This window comes from Emiliania huxleyi, assembly GCF_000372725.1.
Source record: "Emiliania huxleyi CCMP1516 unplaced genomic scaffold EMIHUscaffold_406, whole genome shotgun sequence".
NCBI lineage: Eukaryota > Haptophyta > Isochrysidales > Noelaerhabdaceae > Emiliania > Emiliania huxleyi.
In genome coordinates, this window is record NW_005198927.1 from 6,902 (window position 1) to 32,195 (window position 25,294).

Below are 25,294 nucleotides of genomic sequence, written 5' to 3' on the forward strand. Positions count from 1 at the left end.
GAGAACATGACTAGTAGAGACTAACCGCGCCACGCGCCAGCTGCACACGGCGCTTGGCGCGCTGCAGGCGGCCAGCGGGATGGAGGCAGTTTGACGCGCTGCGCGAGCTGTGCCTTCCCTGACCCTTCCCTGACCCTGGCTCTGAACCTTCCTGTAGGCCGAGTTCGACGAGCTACGCGAGCTGCTCTCCGAGAAGCGCCTCTACCGCTTCGCGCTGATGCAGCTGATCGGGCTGCTGCACGTCGTCTTTGACGCGCTCGCCTTCCGGAACGACGTCGGCTTCTGGAAGGGGCGGGAGGACCTGAGGGGCCTGTCCTCGCGCGGCGTCATCTTCAACGCGGGCTCCACGCTCGTCATCTTCCTCTACCTGCTCGACGGCGACGGCGTCAACTCGATCGTCCTCGCTACCTACGCCTTCTCCACCGCCCTCGAGCTTTGGAAGCTGACCAAGGTGGTTGCGATGCGGCGGCGGGCGCGCGGCGCGGCCGCCGGCGCCGGCGGCGAGGGCGCGCGCGCCGAGGCGGCGACGGAGCGGTTCGACGAGGTTGCGACGCGGCACTTGACGTGGGGACTCGCGCCGCTGGTCGTCGGCTGGGCGCTGTACGCGCTGCTCCACTACCCGCACGCGTCGTGGCGCGCCGCTTCCCCGCCGTCCTCCCGCCAGCCCCGCCTCCGAGGGGGCGAGTCACCCACCTTTGGATTCTGCACCCTCTTGTCAGGTACAGCTGGCTGCTCGGCTCGCTGGCCGACGCGATCTACCTCTTCGGCTTCATCGCGATGACGCCACAGCTCTTCATCAACTACAAGGCGCCGAGAGGAGCCGAGAGGGCCCGAGATGGCCCGAGATCTCCCGAGATCCCCAGATCTTCTTCAGCCGCAAGGCGGTTCGCTGCTCAACCCCCCCCCGCCCTATCCAGGCCTCGGTCCCTCCCAGGGCATCCCCCTTCCCCGTGCCCCCGCCTGCGCCAGACCAGCCCCCTCGCTTCTGCCGTCGCCGAGGAAGTACACACGCCGTTTCGAGGCAGAGCTCCCCCGCCCCCCCTCGCGCCAGATGAAGAGCGTCGCCCACCTGCCGTGGCGCGTCCTCGCGTACAAGGCCTTCAACACCTTCATCGACGACGCCTTCGCGCTGATGGTCGCGATGCCGACCGCCCACCGCGTCGCCTGCCTGCGGGACGACCTCGTCTTCCTCGTCCTCCTCTACCAGCGCCGCCTCTACCCCGTGGACCGGAAGCGCGCCAATGAGTTCGGCATCGCGTACGAGCGGGACGAGGCGGACGTCGCTCCCGCGCAAGGGGAGGGCAGCGCGGGAGATGGGGCCGAGGAGGGGCCTGCTGGAGGGGTGGAAGCGGAGGGCGAGGTACCCACCCGCCTCCTCGACCTCCCCACGGAGCTCCTCGTGCGCGTCGTCTCTCGCTGCGACCCCGCCGACATCGCTCGCGTTGCGGCCGTCTCGCACATCTTCCACGCTTCGCTTGCGAAGGAAGGCATCCGCTTGTGGGCGCAAGAGCGCGGCTTCGAGCTGCCGGCGCCGCCAGCGGGCGAGAGCTGTGCCGTGCGGTGGCTGTGCTTGTCGGCGCTGCTGCGCGAGTCCAACCCGCCGGCGAGGGCGGCGGCAGGCGCTCGGCACAGCCTCTTCATCGACGGCGAGGGGCGGCTCTCGTCGTGCGGCGCAGATCCGGATCAAGAGGGGCGGCTCGGCCACGGCGAGGGCGTGACGCGGCTCAACACGCCGACCCGCCTCCCGTCGACGCTGGGCGGCGAGCGCGCCGTGAGCGTGTCGGTTGGACCCTACCACAGCCTCGCCCTCACCGCCGACGGCAGCGCCTGGAGCTGGGGCCGGGGAGGCGATGGCCGGTTGGGCCACGGCGACGAGCAGAGCCAGCTGCTGCCCAAGAAAGTCGAGGCCTTGGCTGATCAGCGCGTCGTCGCGGTCTCGGCGGGACTTGCATACAGTTTTGCCATCACCGCCGACGGGGCCGTGTGGAGCTGGGGCAGTGGAGCTTTTGGCCGGCCGGGCCACGGCGACCAGCAGAACCAGCTGCTGCCGAAAAAGGTCGAGGCTTTGGCAGGCCAGCGCGTGGTCGCTGTCTCGGCTGCAGACGGCCACATCCTCGCCATCACCGCCGACGGTGCCGTCTGGAGCTGGGGCTGGGGAGACGATGGCGTGCTGGGCCACGGCGACCGGCAGGACCAGTTGCTGCCAAAAAGGGTCGAGGCCTTTGCGGGTCGGCGCGTGGTCGCTGTGTCGGCTGCAGACCGCCACAGCCTCGCCCTCACCGCCGACGGCGCCGTCTGGAGCTGGGGTGGTGAAGGGGAAGGCTGGCTGGGCCACGGCGGCGGGCAGCGCCAGCTGCTGCCGAAGAAGGTCGAGGCTTTGGCTCAACAGCGTGTCCTCGCAGTGTCTGCTGGATTGGCTCACAGCCTCGCCCTCACCGCCGACAGCGCCGTCTGGAGCTGGGGCTGGGGAGGTTGTGGCCAGCTGGGCCACGGCGATGAGCAGCAGCAGCTGCTGCCAAAGAAGGTCGAGGCCTTTGCTGACCAGCGCGTTGTCGCTGTGTCGGCTGGAGCCCGCCACAGCCTCGCCCTCACCGGCGATGGGGCCGTCTTTACTTGGGGCGGGGGCGACACCGGCTGCCTAGGACACGGAGCTGACCTGTCGAACCAGCTGCTGCCCAAGAAGGTCGACTTGTCGAGCGATAGCCGATAGAGTCCCATTAGACCGGAACCGATGAGCAGAGATTTTGCCCACTTGTTCTCTTTTTGTCGCGCCAGTCCCGTGCCCAGTGTTGCGCGAGGGAATTTATTTTAATAAATAGAGCAGGCATCTCCCCGAGAGATGGGGGCGACGCACGAACACCGCAGAGGCGAGTGCCGTGCGATGGTGCCGGTACTCACCGCCGGTGTTCGCCGGATCACTGCTGTCAGTCGTACTGTGTCGTTGCTGGAGGTGGAGCCCCTTCCGGTGGGCGAGTGCGAGGCTCACAGCGACGTGTACTTTGAGTCACTGCCTTCCCGGCGGTTTGGCTGTAGAGCCTCTACAACAAACTCTTACTACAGCAAAATCGCGCTCTACATCGCTCTACAACGCACGCGCCTCGTCACGCGCGGCGGATGTAGAGCTCTACAGCTCTACAGCGCTCCAGAGCGCTCTACATCTCTACAGCTCTACAGCGCTCTACACTCTACATCCTCTACACACCCTCCCTCAGTATCGCGCGCCTTGCGGGGGGCGCGCGGAAAAGAGGAACCTCTTACTTAGCGCCATCGCCATGGTGCTGCAAGCAGCGCCGGGCCCCGGGCGACGACGACTTACCGCCTCCCGGCCCCCCTCGCTCGGCACACCTCCGCTGCTTAATGTTTGTTTGACGACTCGAACCCGTGATGCGTGAATGCTTCCCCGGGTCAGCCTGCGAGCCACGTCGTTTTTTGCCGCAGCAAATTCGGGTCGGAGCGTAGCGGAGTGGGCCCCGAGTTTGAAAAAGGGCGACGGACGCTTGCGTCCTAGCCTCCAACAACGCCTCCCCGGCGCAGAGGGGCCCCCGGAGGGATGCTCAACCGCTCCACGCCGCTTGCGGCGAATCTATTCCCAGCTCGGCCCCGCGTTATTTTTTCACAGCCGACGAGGCACGCAGTCGCTGCTGCCACCCTGGACGAAGATCGCGGCACGCTCCCTACCTTGGCCCAGGCCACAACCATGGCCATGATCCTGGACCAGCCACACAAGATCCTCTGCTGCCAGTGCGCCGTCGTGATCGAGCCGAACGCGGTCAATATGTGCGTCAACTGTCTCCAGGAGCGCTACGACATCGGCGCAGGAGTATCGAAGCAGGTCCAGCAAAACACGTGCCGCGGCTGCAACCGGTTCGAGCGGCGGGACGGCAGCTGGGCGGAGGTGGACATGGAGTCCAAGGAGCTCCTCGCGCTGCTGCTCAAGAAGCCGCGCGGGCTGACGCAGGTCCGGCTCATCGACGCCTCGTATGTTTGGACCGAGCCTCACTCGCGTCGCATCAAGCTCAAGCTGACGGTGCAGCAGGAGGTGGTGGCGGGCGCGGTGCTGCAGCAGTCCTTCGTGGTGGAGTACGTCCTCGGCAACAAGCAGTGCGGCACCTGCCAGCGGCGAGAGGCCAAGGACACGTGGGTCGCCGTCTGCCAGGTGCCGGCAACCCCGCCTCTTGTCAGCGCCGCCAGTCGCACCGTGTCCGCGCTTCCAGCCGCACTTGGCCACCGCGCCTCGCACCGCACCCCCTCGTCGCAGCGCCCAACCGGCGCACTCCCCCCTCCCTCCGCTCGCTCGCTCCTCCAAATGCGCGCCGCTCTCTGCCGGTAGGTTCGGCAAAAGGTGGAGCACAAGCGGACGTTCTTCTGGATCGAGCAGCTCATCCTCAAGCACCGCGCGCACACGGACGCGATCAACATCGTCGAGCGGCGCGACGGGCTCGACTTCTTCTACGAGGCGCGCTCGCACGCCGAGAAGATGACCTCCTTCCTGCAGGGCGTCGCGCCGACCCGGTACAAGACATCCAAGCAGCTCATCTCGACCGACACGCACACGGGGAAGGGGCGGTACAAGTTCACCTACTCGGTGGAGCTGCTGCCAATCTGCCGCGGCGACGCGCTCTGGCTGCCGGCGAGCACGGCGGCGACGGTGGGGCAGGTTCCGCGCTTCATGCTTTGCAACAAGGCGCGTCCCGGCTGGGGAGATATGGCGAGATATGGCGAGATATGGCGAGATATGGCGAGATATGGGCACCGCCCCGAGGCGAGCCTGCGGTAGAGGGTCAGCCCACCCGACGGCTGTGCGCGTGACCAGCGCCGCGCCACCCCCTCGGCCCTGTGGGGAGAGAACGCGGCCTATGAGCTAGCCCTCGGGAGATATGGCGAGATATGGCGAGATATGGCGAGATGGTCCGTGAGCTAGCCCTCGATGAGCGGGGCGGGTCGGTGCACAGGTGTCCAACATCGTCCACCTCATCGACCCAAAGACGATGCGCACCGCCGAGCTGCTCCCGCTCACATTTTGGAAGAAGCAGTTCGCGTCCGCCCTCACCCGCTCCTGCCTGGCCGAGTTCGTCGTGCTCGACATCGAGATCGAGGCGCCGCGCGAGCGGCAGCGCGGCGGCGGCGGCGGCGGCGGCGGCGGCGGCGGCGGCGGCGGCGGCGGCGGCAAGAAGAAGAAGCGCTCCTCGAGCGACGCGCCGGTTGACGGGCCCTCGCGCGAGCCGACTTGCCTCGCCGAGGTGACTGTCGCGCGGCGCGACGACTTCGGAGCAAACGACACGACGGTGCGCACGCTGACGCACCTCGGCAACGTGCTTCGCGTGGGCGACTTTGTGTGGGGCTACGCGGTCAGCGGGTCCACGCTGCCGAGCGAGCTGTCCGAGCACGAGTGTGGCCAGCTGCCCGAGGTGCTGCTCGTCAGGAAGGATGAGGTATCACTAGTTGTGAATGAGGAGTGAGGTGTGAATGACTGATTAGGTACTGCTCGTCAAGAAGAGCTACTCCGAGCGGCGGAGGAAGCCGCGCCGGCGCGCGTGGAAGCTGCAGTCGCTCGCCAAGGAGCAGGAGGAGTCCGAGTGGACGGCGCAGCGCGGCCGTAAGCTCGACACGTCGCAGTACGAGCACGAGTACGAGGAGTTCATGCAGGATCTCGAGGAGGACCCGGAGATGCGTGCCCAGATCAACCTCTACCGCGACCCGGAGGCCGACCGGCGCGCGGCGGCGGCGGCGGCGCAGGCGGCGGCCTCGGGCGCGGCGAGCGGCGGCGACGCCGACGGCGAGGGCGAGGAGGCGGAGGACGACGACTTCCCCGATGTCGGCCTCGAGGAGCTGCTCGACGAGCTCACGCTCGGCGCGGACGAGCCGGAGGCGGACGCGCTGCCCGACGAGCAGGTCGCGTCGGTGGCGGGCGCCTTTGCGGGCCCGTCGGGCCCGGTGCAGCAGTTCTCGCTGCCCGAGGGCAACAAGGTCAAGTACTCCTTCCTGTGAGCGTCTGTGGCCACGGCGTGATGAACTCTCTTGCGGTGTGTGGGGAGGTCTGATGAGACACTGAGAGTGACCCCGGCATGCCGGCCGAGAGAGCGGGCTGGTAATTGTGTAACTGGCACAGTGTGGCGGTGCTGCATGCTGCGGGCTGCTCCGCACACTGACAACAATTAACGTATAACGACCAGAATCATAACGTTTTGCAGTGTCCAGTGAGTGGCAGTGCCCTGCGCTGTAAAACCTAAAACCGGCCACATTCGGGGGTGGAGAGCGTGGCTGGGGTGGTCGCCCCCCCCCCGCACTCTCCAAAACTGTAAACTCACCCCCCCCCCCTTCCACCCTACACAAGTGAGGCCACAAAAAGGAGAGAGGACTTAAAAGTATTAACATGCAGAAGTTCAGGGAGAGCGACACTAGTCCCAACGATGGGGGCTACACACCGCGACGGCGACGCAGCGGCAGGCCAGCTAGGGCTGCGGCTGGGGAGCAGGGGAGAAGGACATCTAGAGGCCAGACAGTGAGGTCCCTCCCTGACTTCCATGCCACTTCGGTAGAGAGCACTTTCGCGGCGAGCGGCCCGCCACCGCCTCCGCGCACCGCCGCTATGCCGCTGCCGCCCCGCTGCCACTGCCGCCGAAAAGACGAACGGCAGCAGTCACACGAGGTAGACACACCCGTTGTCCGCGTCAGTCACCCAAATGTCTCCCGCGCGCGAACACGCGACACTGAGCCACGACCAGAGCCCGAGCTCAGGCTGGTGCCTTCCGGTGCCAAGCAGCTCGTCGCACAGCGAGGCGACGTGCGTGCACACCGGCTCGCCGCCGTCGCGCCGCGCCACGCGGAAGACGGAGACGCACATCGCCCCCGCCTCGGCGACGAGCAAGAAGACGCCGCTCGAGGTGCACTCCGGGGGACGGAGCACGGCGACGCCCGAAGGACGATCGAGCGGCCGGCCGCGTCTCGCCTGGCGCAGGCAGCCGCACGGCGCAACCTCGCCGCGGTTCGAGCCGGCCGCGAAGAAATGCACCTGATTGCTGTAGTAGTCGGCGACCGCGAGGAAGTGGTCGGCGACGCCGCCGCCGCCGCCACCGCCGCCGCCGCCGCCGAGCTCGAAGCGCACTATGTCCGACGGGCGGCTGAACCCGCCCGCGTCTATTCCGCCGCCCCCGTCTCCGCGGGCGAGGTAGCGCGCGGCGCCGGCAGGGTCGTCCACTCCCCACAGCACCACCCGAGAGTGGTTCCAGTCGGTACAGGCGAGCAGCCGGGCGGGCCGGTCAAGCCGCGGGGCGGCGCTCCACGCGTGCCACGTCGGCGGCAGCGCGCACAGCCCGTTCGGGTACGAGAGCATGGCCGAGCCGTCGTTGCCTCCGGCGGGGGTCACTCGACCGCTGCGCAGGCCGACCAGAACGACGCGGTGGGACGGGTTCGCCACGCCCGGCAGAGGCTGGCCAGTCTCGTCCTCGCCCTGCACCGTGACGGCGAAGGCCGGCTCTCCGCCCCACGGGGCGGAACAGATGCCGCACGGGGCGCCGTCCACCGGAGCAGACCGCTCGAGCCGCGCGCCGTCCGGGCGCAGCGACACAAAGGCGACGGAGCGCCTGCCCGCGTCGCAGACGGCGACCAGCGGGTGCGGCTCTGCGGCGGAGCCAAAGAAGGCGGCTCGCTCCTCCGGCGCGCAGAGGCTCAGGACCGCTGTCGGAGCGGCGAAGAGCGACGCGGCGCTGCCGGCGCGCCGCGTGCGGTGCGCCGACGACGAGGCGACCTGGCAGCGCGGGCCGAGGTGAGGGCGGCCGAAGCGCCGCCCAGCCAGCTGCACGCGCCACGACTGCCTGGCCGCCCACGCGCCCTTGCGATCGACGCCGCACGCCGCGCAGCGCTCCCTCGCCGCCTCGTTGCTGGCCGCCTCGGCAGCCCGGCAGCAGCAGGCGAAGGAGCAGAGCGCCGCGGGTGGTAGAAGCAGCAGTGCCATGTGCAGCAGCTCCGGCTGCAGCGCAAAAAGCCGGCCGTCTGCGGCCTCGGCATCTACGGTGGCAGTCGCGGACGAGGCGGCGGCGGAGGCGGATGTGGTGGTGGTAGTAGTGGATTCTATCCTCGCGTTGTCGACCATGCTGGCTCGGAAGCGTTCAGGCTCCCTGTGAGTACGATCCTGAGACCATGCGCATACCGAGATAGGCACCGCCGACACAGATGATGAGAGCTATCGCGAGAAGAAGACCGACAGAGGCGTCAGAGCGCCGGCGAGGCTGAGGGCCGTCGAGTCGGAACTCCTGGCCCGAGGAAGCGATGTACGGCATCCAAGCTCGGCCCGAGCTGCTCTCAGTACTCAAGACGAAGCCGCGGACCCACCACGATAGCGCTAGAGTAGGGGCACTCCGGACGGCCCTGTCCAGTTCCAGGCAGGCGCCAGCTGCGAGGCGCAACAGAAAACAACTCATTCGGAACAGACAGGCTCGACACAGGTGCGAACTGGCGCGTGCTAGTACTATCACCGGCACACCCACAAGAAAGAAAATCTTCGCGAATTTGTTTGTTTGAGGTGACGCAGAGGAAGTTAGACGGTGCGCTGTGGAGAACGCGCTGTGGAGCCACCCCCCCTTAAGTGTCGGTGTCACGGTGTGCCCTAGGATTCCCGTGCCACAGCCGGTCGATCCGGTGGAGGGTGTTGATACTTCGGGCGGAAGCTTTGGCAAGGGGGGGCTCGAGGCAGGGAGTGCACCTTAGCAGTCGGACCAAGCGGTCGGGGGACTTGCAGGGTCGCGCGACGATAGGCCGGGACGAGTGGGATGGGCCTACCGCTTGACAAGCGAAGCGACGTCCGGCAGTCGAGTGCCTGGGCGAGGCGGCCTCGGAGATCCAACGGAGGGGAGCCACAGCGAGCGGCTGCCCAGCCGGAGGTTTGGAGGAGGCGAGGAGAGACGCCTCGAGACGGGCGGACCTGGCCAAGGGGTGTCCCAGCCACTGCCGTGGGCGCCCGCCACAGAAGAGGACTCCACCCTACAAAGGCGACTCGATCGATTCGGCCCAACGGCAGCTAGCCGCAAGAGGGACATGGGCCAAGGCGTGCTCCCGACTGAGGAGGCGACCGGGAGGTGGGTACGCTTACGGCCGTCGGGAGGGGAGAGCGACGGGCGGCTGCAGCCTAGCGGAGGGCCCTTCGATTCGCCCAGCCACCCCGCGGATCGATCGAAGCTGACCGTCACCCCAGGACGCTCTCGCCAGTGGAGGTGGGCTATCACCGAACGACAGCGAGCACTCACTCCAACTCAGGATGATGCGTGCACGCCATCAGGATGAAGCGTCCGAAGCGTGCACGCATCACCAGAATCCGGCGTCCTCTGCCCCTTTGAAGAAACGCAACGCAGCACCTGAGCGAATGCCGAGCGAATTGCAATTGTGTCGAATTGTGGCCGTAGGGCGGGCGCTTTGCGACACACGTGGGGTGCGATGATGGATAGGTCCCGCGCCGAGCCGCCCGTATCTCCGGACGAGATTCTGCCGGACAAGCTGCCGGAATCAGTGCCGCCAACGGAGTCAACAAAGGGCAGCGGCCGACCACGCGTTGCTGTCCAATTCTGCTGCCTACTGCCCTCAGTTCTCTGCTGCCTACTCGTTTGCGTCAGCGTTATTGCGGGAGTCTGTGGGTCAGGACATTGCCATCCCCGCCACCACCACGCACCACCGCCGCCCGCGCCGCCGCCGCCGCCCGCGCCGCCACCGCCGCCGCCGCCTGCACCGCCGCCACCGCCGTGCGACACCAACACAACCAGCTTCACCCTCTACCCAGGCGCGATGAACCGTGCTGTGGAGGGTAATCTGTGGAGAGATCTTGCGGAACACAGGGTCGGGCCCTGCAACACCTGCCCCGACGGCCAGCAGGCGGTCTGGGCCCGAGCCCTGGACCTTGGGAGCAACGACACGGCGGTGCCTCTCTTCCCCAACCTGGCCCAGTTCTGCGAAGACATCAGGCTGCTGGATCCGAACAACGAGCTCGGAGCGGACACCCCCGTCAAGGTTTGCCTTTCGGATCCACCTCCAATACCGGACGGAGGCGTGACACTGTGGCGGGGTGGTTCGCTCGAGTGCAAGATGGGCAAGGAGGGGCTGCAAAAGTGTGAGAAGCCATACAAGCCTCGCTGCCAGAATTTCCTGCAGGAGGGAGGAGGGGGGGGCAGCTACGAGAAGCGTCTGGATCTCAAGGACCGTAAGGCATATGCGGACTTTAAGGAAGTGACACACGGAGAGCCCTGTTTGACCGGCAAGGCCGTCAAATATTGGCTGAACGACCTGCTGTTCGGCTATCTCAACTCAACCTACGCCTTGGAATCCAGTGCCAGTGTCCGCAACTACGTGGGACTCGGCATCGAGAAAGTCTTCGACTACCTATGGAACTTAGAAGGACACGGCTGGTCCAAGATGAAGCTGTGCGCCGGGTCGCTGACAGGGAAGGATATCAAAGACAAAGACAAGCACAAGGAGTTGGCGGCAGTGGGCTGCAGCCTCATTCAGCTGCATGATGAAGAGACGTTTGGTTTTGCCGGCGTGCAGATGCCACAATTGTTGACCGACGCGACCATAAAGGCTTTCTGCCCAAAGCTTACCATTCAAGATCCGGGTAATTTCACGATTTGCATCGCCTATGCGGGCTGCTGGATCAACAAAGATATCGCGCTGCCGACCTTGGGAGTTGCAATCGATCCCAACTTCTTGAAGTGCATTCTGAGCAGTGAAGCGGCAGATCTCGCAACTGCAGGGCTCGGCTCATTGGCTGCCGGGGGGGTCGTAGGAGGGGACTCCGCGGAGACGTCAGGAGTTTCTTTGGGAGTCTCACTGACCGGTGATCTCGCCACAACGGTTGAGCTCTACTACTCCAGCGCCAAGTACAGCAGCGATACAAGATACCCCGGGTTCCGCGTAGTCAATGCAGCTGTTCGAGGCAACATCGGTATGGCGCTCGCGCTCGAAAACAGCCCGTTTGCGCCGCTGTGTGGCAAAGGCGACGGAGACAAAAGCATCTGCGATGTGTTGAAATTTGAAGGCAAGATGGAGCTTATGCTCGGAATCTACCAGAACAACGCAGTGACGGACTCGAGGTCCTGTGGAAGCACCACACGATGCGGAGACGCTTCCGATATCATGATTGCGAATCGGATCTGCGGAGCGGCGTGCGACGTTACGAATCCAAATGCTTGCAAAAGCAGCGAGACCTGCTATGCAAACTTAGACAAGGACCCGCAGCTCACGGACGAAAACGGAATAGTCAGCTACAACGCTGAGAACATTTGGGGATTGACTTTTGCCATCAAGCTGGAGAGTGTGCTTAGCATCAACTTGAAGGAGGCGTGCTTTGGTGAATGGACCGGATCGCCCGCTTGCAAGGTGCTCCCTAAGTTCTCGATCACTCTGATGGACATCAATGGCGCCTTTTCCGGAGTGGACTTTCGTGCAACCGATGTTGATACCAGCACGCCGAGGACGTTGGAACCTGGCCTGTACGTACTCGCAAACGCTCTAAACCTACGTGACATTCTCAAATCGATACTGGGTCCTATCGTCGATTTATTTAGTGGTGTCGTTGACGGCCTGATTGGTAAGGGCACGACGAAGAAGATTACAGACTTTTTGGAGGGTCAAACTGGCAACGGCACGGTTGTTTCGGTTGGCTTCAAGGTGGTGAAATCGGGCGACAGGTGCATGAAGTTCAGCTCTAGGTTCCAACTCGACCTGGGGAAGTTGTTGTTTGTCTCGATTGGATTCGAATTCGACATTGGGTGCGAAAAAGCCGTTTCAAGCTCGGAGTCCGACACGCACATACCGCCCGCCCGTTTGCCGACTTATTCGTTCGACCTCGACGTTCACTCTGAAGCGCTGAAGTATGTTGTGGAAAAGGTCACGGCAGCGGCGCAGGCCGTTGGTGACGCAATCGTCTGGGTTGCTCAAAAGGCAGGGGAGGTCGTCGGCGCCTTCGGCACGGCCGTGATGGATGCCGTGACCGGCTTTACCACGGCCGCGTTGGATGCGACTTCAAGCGCGATCGCGTGGGTCTCGTCTTACACAGGGGGGTGGTGGCTGACTACTGGAGCGATGCCCGGCACAATGCCAAACGGCACAGTGTTTGGATACTCAGAGTATCACCTAAAACCGCCGCCTAGTCTTGCAAAATGGGCGAAGCAGAGCCTAGTCAACCGATTTGGTAACCTGAGCCGTGAAGAAAAGCAGGATGTGAGGGATGGCGCCAAGAAGATGTTGAGGGAGATGAGGAACGAATCTCGACGCACCGAGGGCACAAATCTCGGCGCATTCGAGGGCCAGGCGGAAGATCACTTTGATACTTGGTTTGACACGACGGATCGCGCCATGGATGCGCTATGGAAGTGGGAAGGTCATAAAAGGTGCACTTCCGAGGAGCGGCCAGACCTCTACAACCAGGAGGGCGAACGTGACCCTGTTGGGCTGGCGAAATGCTGTGTGGAGGCTTGCAAGAGTCTGGCCCATGACATCTCCGACATATTCGACTGCAGCGGCGTAACACAGGGCACCTTGTCAGCGGACACGCTTGGGGCAGAGCAGCAGTGCGTACAGGAGTGTTTGTGCGCCGACAAGATGAAGGGCACCAGCAGTATGCCGGAAGGCTTGTACCCCTCGTGCACCCCCGGCAGAATCTCTTGCGGCGCCGAGGCAAAGTTCAAAGGCACGTGCTCATGCGAGTGCATCGGCGGAACTCCGCATGTAACAGACAACAACTGCGAAGCACAAGCAGGATTCCCTGCAAATCCGGTCTGCGGCACCAGCTCCGGAGGATGCAAATGTGCGTGCCAACTTCCACCATTTGGCTAAGCCTAAATCACCTCGCGACTCGGCGTTCCGCTCCTTTTGTCCGGATCGTGACTACCTGTCTGGCGCTGTCACTCTCGTCACACACACACACACACACACACACACACACATGCACACATGCACACATGCACACACACATGCACACATGCACACAAATGCACACATGCACACACACATGCACACACATGAATTCACATGCATGACACCGCCGCGCCGTACGACCCTCGATAGACTTGCTTGTGGGTTGTGCGGCCAGTCGCGGGTCGGGAGACCGGAGGCAGCTCAGACCGCAGACCGCACGCGCGTCCCGCGTCCAGAACACTCATGAGAGGGGAATGGAAGGAAACTATCTTGGAAACGCCCAACTCTCCGCACGTGACACCCACATAAAGTATGAAGAGAAATGAAAGTTGGCTTAGGGCACTAGAGTGTAGAGACAGCGTCCGAGCATGGCAGCCCTAATCGGCACGCAGCGCCGCTCTCCCGCGAAGCAGGTGTGGAAGGAGAGAGAGAGCGAGGGTTGTTGACGAGTGGGAAGCGGCAGGATGCTTCACGCACCTCGCGCGCGCCCCACCATGGTTTCTTCTCGACGCGTGAAAAACGGCAGAGCGACACGCTCGCGACAAGCTCAGGAGAAATATATATGGCTGCTCTCTCCCTCGGCCGGGCTCCCGCCGTCAGCGACCTCGAGGCACAGGCGGTCGCGCTCCTCGATCGGATCGCCCGTTTGGAGGCCGTGCCCGGAGCAGCACGGCTGCAGCGCCGCGTAGAGAGCGAGCTGGACGCCGTGCGAGGGGACGATTCGAGCGGCTCGCGCCTGCTTGGCGCCGCCAACAACTTGATCGCAGTCGAGTTTGAGCTCGATGTCTGGGCGTGGGCGCCCCCTCTCGTGCCCCCATGTAGCCAAACCCACTCACACGGGACGCCCTGCTTGACCGGCAAGGCCGTCTTTGATTGGCTCAACTCCGCCGATGGCGTGGCATGCCGCGCCGATCGCAATGCCGGGCGGTTGAGATGTGAGCGAGCCGTTGGCCCTCCCCTGGCGCGCACTCCGACGCGAGAATCGTCATCGAGTGCTCTCGTCGCTGTACTACCCTCGTACGTGCCCGTGTTACGTAAAATGATCCTGTTTTTTGTCGTGTAAGATGTCACTCCTCCATCCGTTGCAGCCAGCACCCAAACCGGCCCTGCTCATCAAGCGCGCAGTGCTGCTGTGGGTGGTGCTGGGCATCTTGCAGGTCGGGAACCAGCTCACTCTCGGGGATGTAGTAGCCGTGTCGTAGCGCCAGCATCTGGCACATGGTCGTAAACGGCGGGTCGATGGCCGCCAACATCGCCCAAGTCACCGCATGCTTCTTCTGGGTCTTCGCGCTGTTCGAATGGTTGCGGTCCGTCAGCAAGGCTTGTAGCATCGACTGGCTGACCTGAACAGGCCGACCCGTCAACTGTGACAAGCTGTCGATGGTCTCCGTGAGGCGTCCCAGATCCGTCGTATCCTCCGCGCGCAGGCTCTTTTCCGAGATCACTTCACCGAACGTGTGCCACAGGACGTAGTGCTGCAGCGTTTTCTGCAGGTTCTTTTGTTTCTCACTTAGACTCGAGTTCACCGAGATCTGCGTGTTGCACTCGGACGTGTGGCCAAAGGCGGCGACATTGCCATGGTTGTAGCGCGATCGGATCGTGCGGAGTGGCTCGCGAATCATATGGAGCACGTGGTCGAATCGGCGGTCGTCGTGCGTCTGCTCGGCCAAGCGCCGCCACGTCCAGGACGGGTATGGGCATCCGCTCGACGGTGACGGGCGTCCGGACGTGTTGTCGGCAGTCGCGATGGGCGCAGTCGGCTCTCTACTGAACGTCTGCGGCCAACTGACCGCACCGTCGCTGAGTAGCGGCGGGTTGTCATGGCTGATGTTGAAGCCCACTTCCCTCAGTAGCCACGCGACGTGCGACGTGCTGCTCCGACCCGTGGCGACGACCAGAATTGAGGAGCGGGGGGCGGCCGGTCGCGCCGCGGGGAAGCAGTCGGCCGAGTAACCGCGGCCTCGACGCACAAAGTCGCAGCTCGTGTTGTGCAGCGCGAGCTGCAGCGCCCCGGTGGGGGCAAGGGCGGCCGCGGCGGCGCTCGTAGGTGCGTGCTGGCAGCGAAGCTCCCCCACCGCAATGCCCTTCTCACCTGCGATCGAGTAGAAGAGGTAGTTCCGCTCGCCGTCCACGCCGGCCGGGAGAAAGGGGAGTGACAGTGCGGGATTGAAAGCCCGGGTATGTTGAGTCCTGGCTCAACAACGCAGGTTAAGAACGGGGGTGGTCCGGCTCCCAAGTCCGGCTCACGCGCCCCGAGCTCACCATCTACCGCACTGAACACTTCCGCCCCCTCGCTCCCAACCCATCCACCTCTCGCCGAGATATGCCGAGGTGCGCGATCTCGGGCCGCGCCGCGCGGCGTTCTTTCCTGTGTTAGTGCCAGTGCGCGCCAGTCCCGTGCCCAGTGTTGTGCGAGGGACTTAATGCTAAAATTCTTTTTCTCGAGCCTGCCGCTCACACACATACGCTCGGCAGTGCCGGCACCGGCGCCGGTGCCGCTTCGCCGCCGGAGTTGCCAGAGATGGGGGTTGCCGGAGCTGCCATCGTGGAGGCAGCGGAGACCGGCAAAGTGGGAAGACTTCCCCAAGCGGTTGGGAATGCGGCTGAGCAAGGCGACGAAGCGGCGCTTTCGGCGTGGCTTGACAGCGGCGGGCGGGTCAACGCGACTCGTGTGATAGACGAAGTGAGCGGCGTCACCGCGCTGATGCTTACCGCTAACAGCGGCCACGAGCGGGTAATCGACTTGCTGCTGCAGCGCGGCGCGGAGATCGACAAGCAGAGCAGCAAAGGCGACACCGCGCTGATGTGCGCCGCCCGCTACGACCACGAGCGGGCGGTCGAGCTGCTGTTGCAGCACGGCGCGAATGCCAACCTGCAGGACAGCGACGGCACCACCGCGCTGATGAGCGCCGCCTCCTACGGCCACGAGCGGGTGGTCGACCTGCTGCTGCAGCACGGCGCGGAGATAAACTTGCAGGACAGCAACGGCAACACCGCGCTGATGGCTGCCGCCAAGCTAGTCCACGAGCGGGTGGTCGACGTGCTGTTGCAGCACAGGGCGGAGATCAACTTGCAGGACAGCAACGGTGGCACCGCGCTGATGTACGCCGCCGCCAGCGGCCACGAGCGGTTGGTCGACTTGCTGATACGGCACGACGCGGAGGTCAACCTGCAGAACAGCGTCGGCGCCACCGCGCTGATGCTCGCCGCCGTCTCCGCCCATCCCGCCGTCGTGCTCCGCCTGTTGCAGGCGGGCGCGGATACAAAGTTGCGCTCTGGGAACGGCAAGTCCGCGCTGCAGCTGGCCAAGGAGAACGGCCACAGCGCGTGCGTCGAGGCCTTCCGGCAGCACATCGCGGAGGTGACTGCGGGCCAGCGCGAGGCGGCGGCGGGCGGCGCGGGCGGCGCTTCCTCGGGCGAAGCGGTGGCGGGAGGGAGTGCGGCGGCCTCTTCCGGCTCGCTGGGCAGCCTTCGCAAAGAGGCGATGGACGCGGCTCTCCAAGGCGACGAGGCGGCGCTGCTGGCGTGGCTCGACAGCGGCGGTGCGGGTCAACGCGACAGCGATGTGAGCTGCATCACCGCGCTGATATTCGCCGCCCGCCGCGGCCACGAGCGAGTGGTCGAGCTGCTGCTCAGCGCGGCGCGGAGATCGATTTGCAGGACAGCATGGGCAGCACCGCGCTGCTACTCGCCGCCGCCAACGGCAAGGAGCGGGTGGTCGATCTGCTGCTGCAGCGCGGCGCGGAGATCAACAAGCAGAACAACGGCGGCATCGCCGCGCTGATGACCGCCGCCGCCAACGGCCACGAGCGCGTGGTCGATTTGCTGATGCAGCACGGGGCGGAGATCAACAAGCAGGGCAACGGCGGCTTTGCCGCGCTGATGCTCGCCGCCAGCCAAGGCCAGCCCGCCATCGTGCTCCGCCTGCTGCGGGCGGGCGCGGACACGGCACTGCGCTGTGAGAACGGCAAGACAGCGCTGCAGTGGGCAAAGGAGAGGGGCCACGCCGAGTGCGTGCGCGCCCTCGAGGAACATGCGGCGGCGGAGGCGGCGGCCGAGGCAGCGGCGAGGGAGGCGGTGAGAGCGGTGGCAGAGGCGGAGGCGACGCGGCATGCCGAGGCGCTGCTGGCGGAGGAGGAGGCGGAAAAGGAGGCGGGGGGGCGCGACAGGGAGAGCAAGAAGGGCAAGAAGAAGAAGAAGAAGAGGGGGAAGGGCGGCGGGGGCGGCGCTGGGCCGTCGCGGGAGCCCGAGGATGAGGCAGCGCTGGCGACGGGAGAGGAGGCGGAGCTGGCGGCGGCGCTCGAGGAGAGCGCGAGGCTGGAGGAGGAGAGGCGGGCGGCGGAGGAGCAAGCGTCGTCCTCTTTGGCTGCAGAGAGGCCGCCTTCGGTGGAGGAGGAGGAGCCACCAGCCGACTTCATCTGCCCGATCACAACCGAGGTGATGAGCGACCCGGTGATGGCGGCGGACGGGCATGCGGACGGGCATGCTGACGAGCGGTCGGCGATCGAGCGCTGGCTCGCGACCAAGTCGACGAGCCCGATGACTGGCGGTGAGCTTGAGCATATGGGCCTCTCCCCGCACCACATGCTGCGCCGGATGATCCGAGAGTGGCGAGCGGCGCATCCGGCACGATAGTTAGGTACGGCTACGGGAGGTTCGCACAACGTCAACGACCTCTGCCCCTCGGTCGCTCAGTGGTAGCTCTGTGTGTTGGCGCGAGTGTGGCGCTCTCGTGTAAAGACCTCGAGTCCTACTTTTTCTCCCCAAGCACTATCAAATGCCGCGCGGGCTCCTGACTTAGCGGTAGGGCTGCGGTCGCCGCTCCCTGAGGCTCGGCGCCTCGCCACTCCCAGCGCCACCACTCATCGCCGTCTTCATCCGCTGCTCGAACCAGCTCTGCACGTCGACGCGGACGGTGCTCGCCGGTGCGGCGACGGTGAGCTCGCACACGCCGCCGCCGCCGCCGCCGCCGCCGCCGCCGCCGCTGCCCTCGCGGAACATCTCGACCCCGCCCGGTGACCGGTCCATCTTTCGCTCTGTCCGGCCGGCGAGCCACCGCTCGTGCGCGTCGCTCTCCGCCGCGTCGCCCGCGCCGAGCGAGCCTGTCCAGTGGGCCGGTCCCGCACCCGCGGCCGGCGGCGCGGGCGGCTGCGGCGAGAGGCGAGGGTCGATCTCCACGCTCGCGCCGCAGAGGTCTGCTCGCAGCGCGCCAAACGCCTCTGGAAAATGAACGACGACGTCGGCGGCGTCGGCGGCGGCGTCGTCGGCGGCGGCTGGCTGGTCGGGGGTAGGCGCGTCACGGCTCACGCAGAGGCGGCGGAGGCCCTCCGCCGCCTGCACGTCGAGCGACGCGGCGCCGCCAAGCCGCACAGACAGGTCGCCCTCGCTCGAGTCGATTGCAGAGCAGCCTCCCGAGAGGCGGAGCTCGCCCGCCTCGGAGCCGAGGACAGAGGCGCGCACGCCGCCGGCGGCGGCGAGGTCGAGCCGCTTCGAGTAGAGGGCGCGGCACTGCACCACTCCCTCCGACGCAACCTCCACCTCCTCGCCCATCACCTTTCCGAGCTCGACGCCGCCAGCGCCGCCGGCGAGGACGCGGAGGTTGCCCTCGATGTGCTTGACGCGCACCTGCCCCTCGCCCGTGGAGAGTGTCGTGAGGAGTCCGCGCACCGTGTTGACGACGATCGATCCCCGCGACACTGCCACCGCGACCGTGCCCTCAATCCAGCCATCCACCTCCACGTCGCACGCTCCACCCATCGCCACCTCGATGTTGAAAGAGGCGGGCACGCTCACGGTCGTGACGCCGCCGCCCGCTGCGTCGCACGCCGCCACGACTCGGAGGTCGCCCGTCGGGTCGGAGCCGGCCCATCCGCTCACGTCCACCTCGCCGCCTCCCGCCTGGGACGCCATCACGCTGGCCAGGTACGTCTCCATGTTGGTGCGCACGACGAGGCGAGGCGTCGAGCCCGAGACAAAGAGCGTGCGGCCAGGCTCCGTGGCCAGAGTGCTCGCCGCCCTGCGGGCCTGCGCCAGCAGGGAGCGGGTTAGCATGGAGTGGTCTGAGAGACGAAGAGAGAGTTCTTGGAGGTTCACCTACTGTGAACAGGTTGGAGCAGCAGCTCCTGCTCCTGAGCATGGCGCCGCAGGCGCCTGTTGATAGGTATAGGTGATAGCCCTGGATGGGCAATGCATACGCCTAGTCGGGCCTCAGATCGCCCGACCGCGTCCCGGTGCTCTGCCGTCGGATTTGTGACGCCGCCGCACCGCGCCGCGGCCGTGGGCCCTCCGGAGGCCGAGGATGGCCGTGACGGACCGGGACGAGCTCTGGGAGGTTCAGTGTCAGTGTATATATTGTAGAGACCAACCATGTCCACAATACCTCTCAGTCTAGCTAGCTAAGCCTGGGAAGGCGATGCCGGGGCCGTACAGCAGCTTGATGGTGCTTCGCCGGCGTGCGTCCCGTGGAGCGGTGCCGGAGGGGAGGTCCGTGGGACAAAATCGGGGGCAACGCCGACGGCGCTCTGATTCGACTTTTTAAATCAAACAAAGACAGTCGCACGCGCCGCAGCGCGGCGCGTGCGACTGTCAGGAGCGGATCCGTCAGTTAGTCGTGTTCACGCCGGGATCGTGTCCCCCACAACCTGCGCAGACTTTAGGCCACAACAGTAGGAATTCCTACCGGGTATGAAGCCCTGATACAAGATTTTTGCGTGCCCATGCCCAGACTAAGTCGAGCGCGTCAGAGATGCTCCGGCGTCGCGAGCTGGCTCGTGGAGCCTCTCCCGCGCCACGGACATGGTCGCCTCGAGTATCGCATCAACCGACGTCCCTGCCCATTTCCGCAACCGCGCCCCCACCACCTGCCGCTTGCGGGGCTGCATCGTCGTGAACTGCCGAGCGTTCTTCAAAATTCTTTGTTCCCACGCCCGCCCAACCTGCAAGCTGCAACGGCCCATGGTTGTGCCCCCCCCGACGGGCGCCATGGTTGTGCGCCTCGAGCCCGACGTCGACGACGACGAGGAGGCCTTCACGTATAGCGAGTGGTTGTCCATCCTGGGCGTGAGCGACGCGGCCGGCATCAAGGGCGGCGGCCCAGCCCGGCTCACGGAGAGGTGTGTCAACCGCCAGGACGCCGAGTGCGACGCCGGGATCAAACCTCTCGCCAGCGAGCCGCCGCCAGAGCCGTCCGCGGACGTCAACCTTGACAGCAGCTTCGAGCCCGGGCCGGGTCAGAACTGGCTGCACCAGGAGCTGGGCTCGCTGCAGCGGCAGCTCGAGTATGCGAACGAAGCGCTCGCGTCCGAGCGGGCCCAGGCTGTCCGGCTGGAGGCGTCGCTCGACTCGCTGCGTGCGTCCGAGGAGCAGCTGCGCGGCGAGCTTCGCGCGGAGGCTGCCAAGGGCCAACGCGACGCTCGCGCGATGCGGCAGCTGCAGCGCCGCGAGGCGCTTCTGCTGAGCCAGCTGGCGGCGCTGGAGCGGGAGAGGGACGAGGCCGTGCGGTCCGGGGAGGCGCTCCGCTGCGGCACGGGCGCGCTGCAGACCGCGCTGCGCGAGGTGGAGCAGAGCCAGCTCGAGGACCGCAGGATGGTGCGATCGCTGCTGTGCGAGAACGCGACACTGCGTTGGCAAGGCGCGGCCGCAGGAGAGGCTCTTGCGCAGGCGCGCCTGCGGCAGGAGCAGATGAGCTGGCAGCGGGAGCAGGCGGTGCGGGACGAGCACTGGCGCGAGGAGCAGAGGCGGGAGGAGGAGCGGAGGCGTGGCGAGAGGGAGAGGGCGCGCGAGGAGGAGGAGCGGCGGGAGAGGGCGCGGCGCGTGGAGGAGAAGAGGCGCGAGGAGGAGGAGCGCAGGCGGGCGGCAGCGCCTGCTCCGGAGAACGGACCCTCCTCCGCCTCGGCCGGGGGTGCCGCGGCGCCCGCACACCACGCTTGCACACGCTCGGCGCCGCCACAGGGCGAGGCGCCTGCCGAGGGGTCGCTCGCCGGGGAGGCTGCCTTGGCGGCGGGCCCGCGCGAGCCTCCGGCGGGAGAGGAGCGGTCGCTTGTCGGTCTCCCCTCCCGCACAGAGCAGCGTGGCGGCGCCTCGGCGCCGTTTGGATCGCCGGGTGAGCGGCTGGGGCCCGGGGACGCCTCCTCGTGCATGGAGCGGCGGCTGACGGCCCTCTCGCAGGAGCGGGGGCTCCTGCAGTGCGAGCTCGAGCGGATGCCGCTCAGCGCGGGCAGGAGCAACGCCGAGCGGAAGCGCAAGCTGGCTGTGGAGTCGCGCATCGCAGAGCTAAGTCGAGAGGTGAGCGATCTGAGGTTGCGACTCAAGGCGGCGACCGCGCTGTCCGGCTGCCGGTGAGGCTGTGTGTAGGGAGGTATGACACTGGCTCGACCGCGCGTCGGCCACGTGGGAAGCGAGCTGGGCCGCCCGCGCTGCCGCGTTAACATGGCCGGCTGTGTGGTCAGAGACGGGGAGGGGTGGCGGCGGGAGCGGCGGTCACGGCCGCGGTCTATGTGTCCCGCCGTGGTTCGCTGTGAGCGTGCCCGTCGCAGTGAACGACGAGAGAGCGCGTGATCCTAGGCGCTCGGAGTCGCAGTCGCCGCTGAGTCGCGTCTCTGCCGGCTCGGCTCGCGAAACTTAAAATGATTTTGCACACATATCTGTGTACGGGTAAGACGGCAGGAACGCAGAGGCCAGAGCACACGGCTCACGGGTCCCCCCAAATCTATGGACTATGCTGTATGCAAATCGTGAGACGGCGGGGTCGACTGTGTGGACACTGCTGTCACACGCCTCGAGCACACGCTCCCGCGCACTCCGACCATCGTCGTCGACGGTCATCTTGCACGTCGTGATCGTGACCCCCTCAGGCGCCCTCACTCTCCTCTCTCTCGGACTCTCAGTGCGCCTCTCCTCTCAACCCGGGTGTCCTGTCAGCACCCGCCGGGCCCAAATCCTCTGAGCCGCTGATGCTCCGCTAGTACCTCTGCCCAGCATCAATGAGGGCCGCCCTCGCCGAAACCATCTCAACAACAGACTCCGCATCCTCCTCAGGGTCGCCACCCTCGACCGCCCGAGATGAAAGGGGAGTCTTTTCGATTGCTCGCGTCGATAAGCGAGCCTTTGGTTTGCTCTGCTGGCAATACCACCGAGTGGCCGCTGCTGCCAGCGCCGCGATGACGAAAAAGGGAAGCGCAACCATAGCGCTCAGCATGTTGGACGTTTGGCGGGCACGATGGGGAGTCTTGGCCTGATCAGGCCGCTGCGATAGCGACTTGGGCGGCGTGATGAGCTCCGGAGACCTTGCGGGCGGCGGCGGCGGCGGCGGCGGCGGATCCCGGGCTGGTGGCGGTGGGGGGGTCCGCGTGATGGTTGGAACAGCAGGCGACGGCAGCTCACTCTTGGGGAAGCACGCCCACGAGGGATCGTCGCACGCGGGCCGGCAGTGGTGGGAGAACTCGTCGAGCGCAAAGCACGAGGCAGGGTGCGCGGCAGTGGAGCAGCAGGTGCTGAGGCCGGCGTAGCCGAGGCCGCCGCACTGCCCCGAGGGCGGCACGCATGGCGGCGGAGGAGAGGGAGGGCTGGGCGGCGCTGGCGGTGGAGGGGGCTTTGCGATCGGCCCAGACGGGGAGGTTTGGGCTGGCGCGATCCCCGGCGGCGGCGGCGGCGCCGGCTTCCGATGGAGCCACTGCTGGCAGAGGGGCTGGTGCAGCTGGGAGGGGCTGGCGTGGAGCGGCGAGCAGCGGCTGTCCACCCAGTGGCAGACGCTGAGGGGAATCTGGGCGGCCTGTGCGTCGTACGTGAAGGCGAGCTCGCACTGGGCCGACGATTGCAGCGAGTAGCAGTGCAGCGGCGCCTCACGCGCGAGGAGGTTGTGACGCGCCTCGAGCATGTCACACGAGAAACGGGAGGCGGCGAGGGGCGCGCGGCTGGAGGGCGGCGGCGGGTGGCGCAGCGCAAACTCGGGAGGCACGCAGTAGGCGCAGCGCGAGCACGCGCACGAGCTGCACTGGCCGATCCCGCCGTGCAGCAGGTTGCAGGAGGGCTCACACCGCGCCTCGCCCGCGCCGTGGCAGCCGGCCGAGGCGTGGAAGGCGGTGGAGGTGGTCACGGCCACGTCATCGTAGTACCCCTCCTCATCCTCGAGCGCATCCTCAGGGTGCGGATCTTTGCACGGCCGCTGTCGCTTGCCGCAGTCGCCGCAGTCGCTCGCAAAGGCACACTGCGAGTATTGCGCACCTGCGGGCCGCGCGAGAGGACCGTGCCGTGCTCAGCTCGGCCGTGGGCGCCCGCGGTGCGGGCAGGGCTGCGTCAGATTTTGCGCGCGCCTGGCCCTCCGTCGTCGCAGTGGCCGTCTAGCACAAACGCGCAATTGGCGTGGTCGTCCCGGCAGAGGGTGATGACGCCATCGTCGCAATCGTCGTTCTCGGCAAAGCGGACGCCGCAGTCGTCGCAGTCGCTGCCAAAGGCACAGTCCGTGGTCCTCGAGCCTAGGACGGGACGGCGCATAGCGTCTCGGGACGGGATTGCGTGCGATGCCGCGCTGCGGGCTTGAGTGTGGGCTGCACACCAGGCCCGCCGTCATCGCACTGGCCCTTGAGCCCACCTGTGCAGGACGTGCTGCAGAGGAAGGCGCCTACGTCCCGCTCGTGCCGCTCGCCGCAATCCGCGCAGTCCGTTCCAAGCCGGCACCGACCATCGACGGAGCCTGTGGGGCGCCGCAGGGCTCGTGAAGGTGGGGTGTACATGCAAAGCCCCGCGGTGCGGCGCCGCTTTGGCTTGCGGCTTCAGTGTGCCGCCGCGGAGAGGGAGGGGGCCAAGTGGATGCAGTGTGGTCGCCAGATGGATCGAGAGGGTGGAAGGGATGAAGCTGGTGGCCGATCGCTGCCAGTCAGCACGGGGTTTGCACGGCGAGTCGTGACGTGAGTGCGAGAGCGCGACGCGCCTGGGCCGGAATCGTCACACTGTCCATCGCCGCTAAAGATGCAAGTGTCGTCGCAGTAGCAGCTGGGCTTGTGGCAGCTGCGTCCGGCCGCGCTGGTGGCCCAGGCAGCGAGGCACCAGAGCCGGAGCCTCGCCATGTATGAGAGAAAGGCGGCCGCAAGCTTGTACGGCGGGCGCTTCGCGGGCGCTCTTGACACTCTGCTTGGGGAGGGCTGGGGCAGGGCCGTGGCCCACGGGCAGGCTACGAGCGCTCGTGACGGACACACCAACCGTCTGGCAGGCTGAAACCACCTCGGTTTTTGCATTTCGTTTTCTTTTTCCCGCGACCCGCAATTTAAAAGCACGTCTTGTCCTTTGACCTTTCGCCTGCGGAAACGTTCAGCTCTCCCATTCGTGTCCCCGCCCGCCGGTCTCAACTCGATTCATCTAGCGCATCGGACCCTCCGCTCTCCCCGCTCGGCACCGCAGCACCATGGCAAGCACCCCGCAGAAGGGACGCGCGTACTTCGTGAGCAGCCCTGTGCAGCTGAGGGAGGGTGTAGAGGATGTAGAGTGTAGAGCGCTGTAGAGCTGTAGAGCTGTGGAGCGCTGTAGAGCTGTAGAGCTCTACATCCGGCGCGGGACAGAGCGATGCAGATGTAGAGCACTGTAGAGCGCGATTTTGCTGTAGAGTTGGTTGTAGAGGCTCTACAGCAAAACCGCCGGGGAGGAGGCAGTGACTCAAAGAGGTCGAGCCGCGCTAATGGGGTGTCTCCGAGCTTACTGGAGCTCCGATGGACGGCCCTGACTACCCCTGACACACAGAGAGTCCCTCTGACGGCACACAACACCCTATAACTGCGTCATGACCAGCCTGCCTTGCGTCGCCGGTGCCGCATTCGTCGCTGTGCTTCTTTAGCAGGCGGTGGACTGTCGGCTGCGAGGACGGTCGCATTTGCGCGAGGCGAGGCGAGCATTCAGGCGCGTTGCATGCGCCATGACTCGCGCCAGCGCGTGCGGGAGCTCCAGGCTGAGCGTTGAGTCCAGGCGAGTTGCGCTGGCCACGATCGCTACGCCAAGCCGAGCTGACGCGCCGAGGCGCCGGCCAGTCGCAGCCGTGAGGCATGCCACAGCAGCAGAGGCACCTGCCACCCATTGAGCGGGCAGACGGAAGGCCAGGGCCGCACTGGCAAGTGCAACGCGCCTCATGTCGGAGAGCGACCGTGCCTCATTCGCCGCTATGATGTAGAGTTTGTTGTAGAGATTTCACGTTGTAGAGCGCCTCTACATCGCTCTACATCTGCATCGCTCTGTCCCGCGCCGGATGTAGAGCTCTACAGCGCTCCAGAGCGCTCTACATCTCTATCTACAGCTCTACAGCGCTCTACACTCTACATCCTCTACACCCTCCCTCAGCCCTGCAGCCCCCATACTGCACCGCCGTCCCAGGCACTCCTGAATCGCCCCACGCACCTCTGTCCACACAGGG

The 25,294-nt window shown here is 66.0% G+C and overlaps 9 protein-coding genes across 9 annotated transcripts; 5 read left to right on the forward strand and 4 right to left on the reverse strand.

The window, feature by feature from the left end:
- Window positions 1-172: 172 nt before the first annotated feature.
- On the forward strand, window positions 173-781 carry EMIHUDRAFT_75758 (hypothetical protein; the record flags this gene model as incomplete). The annotated part of the gene is made up of 1 exon (XM_005769924.1): window positions 173-781. A coding segment is annotated over one exon (609 nt), but the record flags the coding sequence as incomplete, so codon positions are not given.
- Window positions 782-1,048: 267 nt separating this feature from the next.
- Window positions 1,049-1,237, forward strand: EMIHUDRAFT_48619 (hypothetical protein; the record flags this gene model as incomplete). The annotated part of the gene is made up of 1 exon (XM_005769925.1): window positions 1,049-1,237. A coding segment is annotated over one exon (189 nt), but the record flags the coding sequence as incomplete, so codon positions are not given.
- A 2,406-nt stretch (window positions 1,238-3,643) lies between these two features.
- On the forward strand, window positions 3,644-4,606 carry EMIHUDRAFT_369951 (hypothetical protein; the record flags this gene model as incomplete). The annotated part of the gene is given in 4 exon segments (XM_005769926.1): window positions 3,644-4,156; window positions 4,331-4,520; window positions 4,553-4,574; window positions 4,588-4,606. Coding segments are annotated over 4 exon segments (690 nt in total), but the record flags the coding sequence as incomplete, so codon positions are not given.
- Window positions 4,607-6,640: 2,034 nt separating this feature from the next.
- EMIHUDRAFT_244000 (hypothetical protein) lies at window positions 6,641-8,279 on the reverse strand (the record flags this gene model as incomplete). Its single annotated transcript, XM_005769927.1, has 4 exons — window positions 6,641-7,012; window positions 7,106-7,651; window positions 7,802-7,969; window positions 8,139-8,279. 4 exons carry the CDS (start codon window positions 8,277-8,279, stop codon window positions 6,641-6,643), a joined length of 1,227 nt encoding a protein of 408 aa, XP_005769984.1.
- A 5,183-nt stretch (window positions 8,280-13,462) lies between these two features.
- Window positions 13,463-13,832, forward strand: EMIHUDRAFT_244002 (hypothetical protein; the record flags this gene model as incomplete). The annotated part of the gene is made up of 2 exons (XM_005769928.1): window positions 13,463-13,692; window positions 13,763-13,832. The coding sequence occupies 2 exons, from the start codon at window positions 13,463-13,465 to the stop codon at window positions 13,830-13,832; spliced, it is 300 nt and encodes a 99-aa protein (XP_005769985.1).
- Window positions 13,833-13,967: 135 nt separating this feature from the next.
- EMIHUDRAFT_244003 (hypothetical protein) lies at window positions 13,968-14,522 on the reverse strand (the record flags this gene model as incomplete). The annotated part of the gene is made up of 1 exon (XM_005769929.1): window positions 13,968-14,522. One exon carries the CDS (start codon window positions 14,520-14,522, stop codon window positions 13,968-13,970), a length of 555 nt encoding a protein of 184 aa, XP_005769986.1.
- A 3,122-nt stretch (window positions 14,523-17,644) lies between these two features.
- EMIHUDRAFT_369953 (hypothetical protein) lies at window positions 17,645-18,961 on the reverse strand. The gene has a single exon (XM_005769930.1). The coding sequence runs from the start codon at window positions 18,949-18,951 to the stop codon at window positions 17,698-17,700; it is 1,254 nt and encodes a 417-aa protein (XP_005769987.1). The 5' UTR covers window positions 18,952-18,961; the 3' UTR covers window positions 17,645-17,697.
- Window positions 18,962-19,881: 920 nt separating this feature from the next.
- Window positions 19,882-21,240, forward strand: EMIHUDRAFT_244006 (hypothetical protein; the record flags this gene model as incomplete). Its single annotated transcript, XM_005769931.1, has 2 exons — window positions 19,882-20,487; window positions 20,851-21,240. The coding sequence occupies 2 exons, from the start codon at window positions 19,882-19,884 to the stop codon at window positions 21,238-21,240; spliced, it is 996 nt and encodes a 331-aa protein (XP_005769988.1).
- A 619-nt stretch (window positions 21,241-21,859) lies between these two features.
- EMIHUDRAFT_244007 (hypothetical protein) lies at window positions 21,860-23,963 on the reverse strand (the record flags this gene model as incomplete). The annotated part of the gene is made up of 6 exons (XM_005769932.1): window positions 21,860-22,132; window positions 22,262-22,420; window positions 22,637-23,104; window positions 23,245-23,372; window positions 23,453-23,590; window positions 23,846-23,963. The coding sequence occupies 6 exons, from the start codon at window positions 23,961-23,963 to the stop codon at window positions 21,860-21,862; spliced, it is 1,284 nt and encodes a 427-aa protein (XP_005769989.1).
- Window positions 23,964-25,294: the final 1,331 nt, after the last annotated feature.

What these genes read in the sequence shown, in the direction of transcription:
- EMIHUDRAFT_369953 (XM_005769930.1), bottom strand. Translation starts at nt 18,951, where the DNA reads ATGCTAACCCGCTCCCTGCTGGCGCAGGCCCGCAGGGCGGCGAGCACT.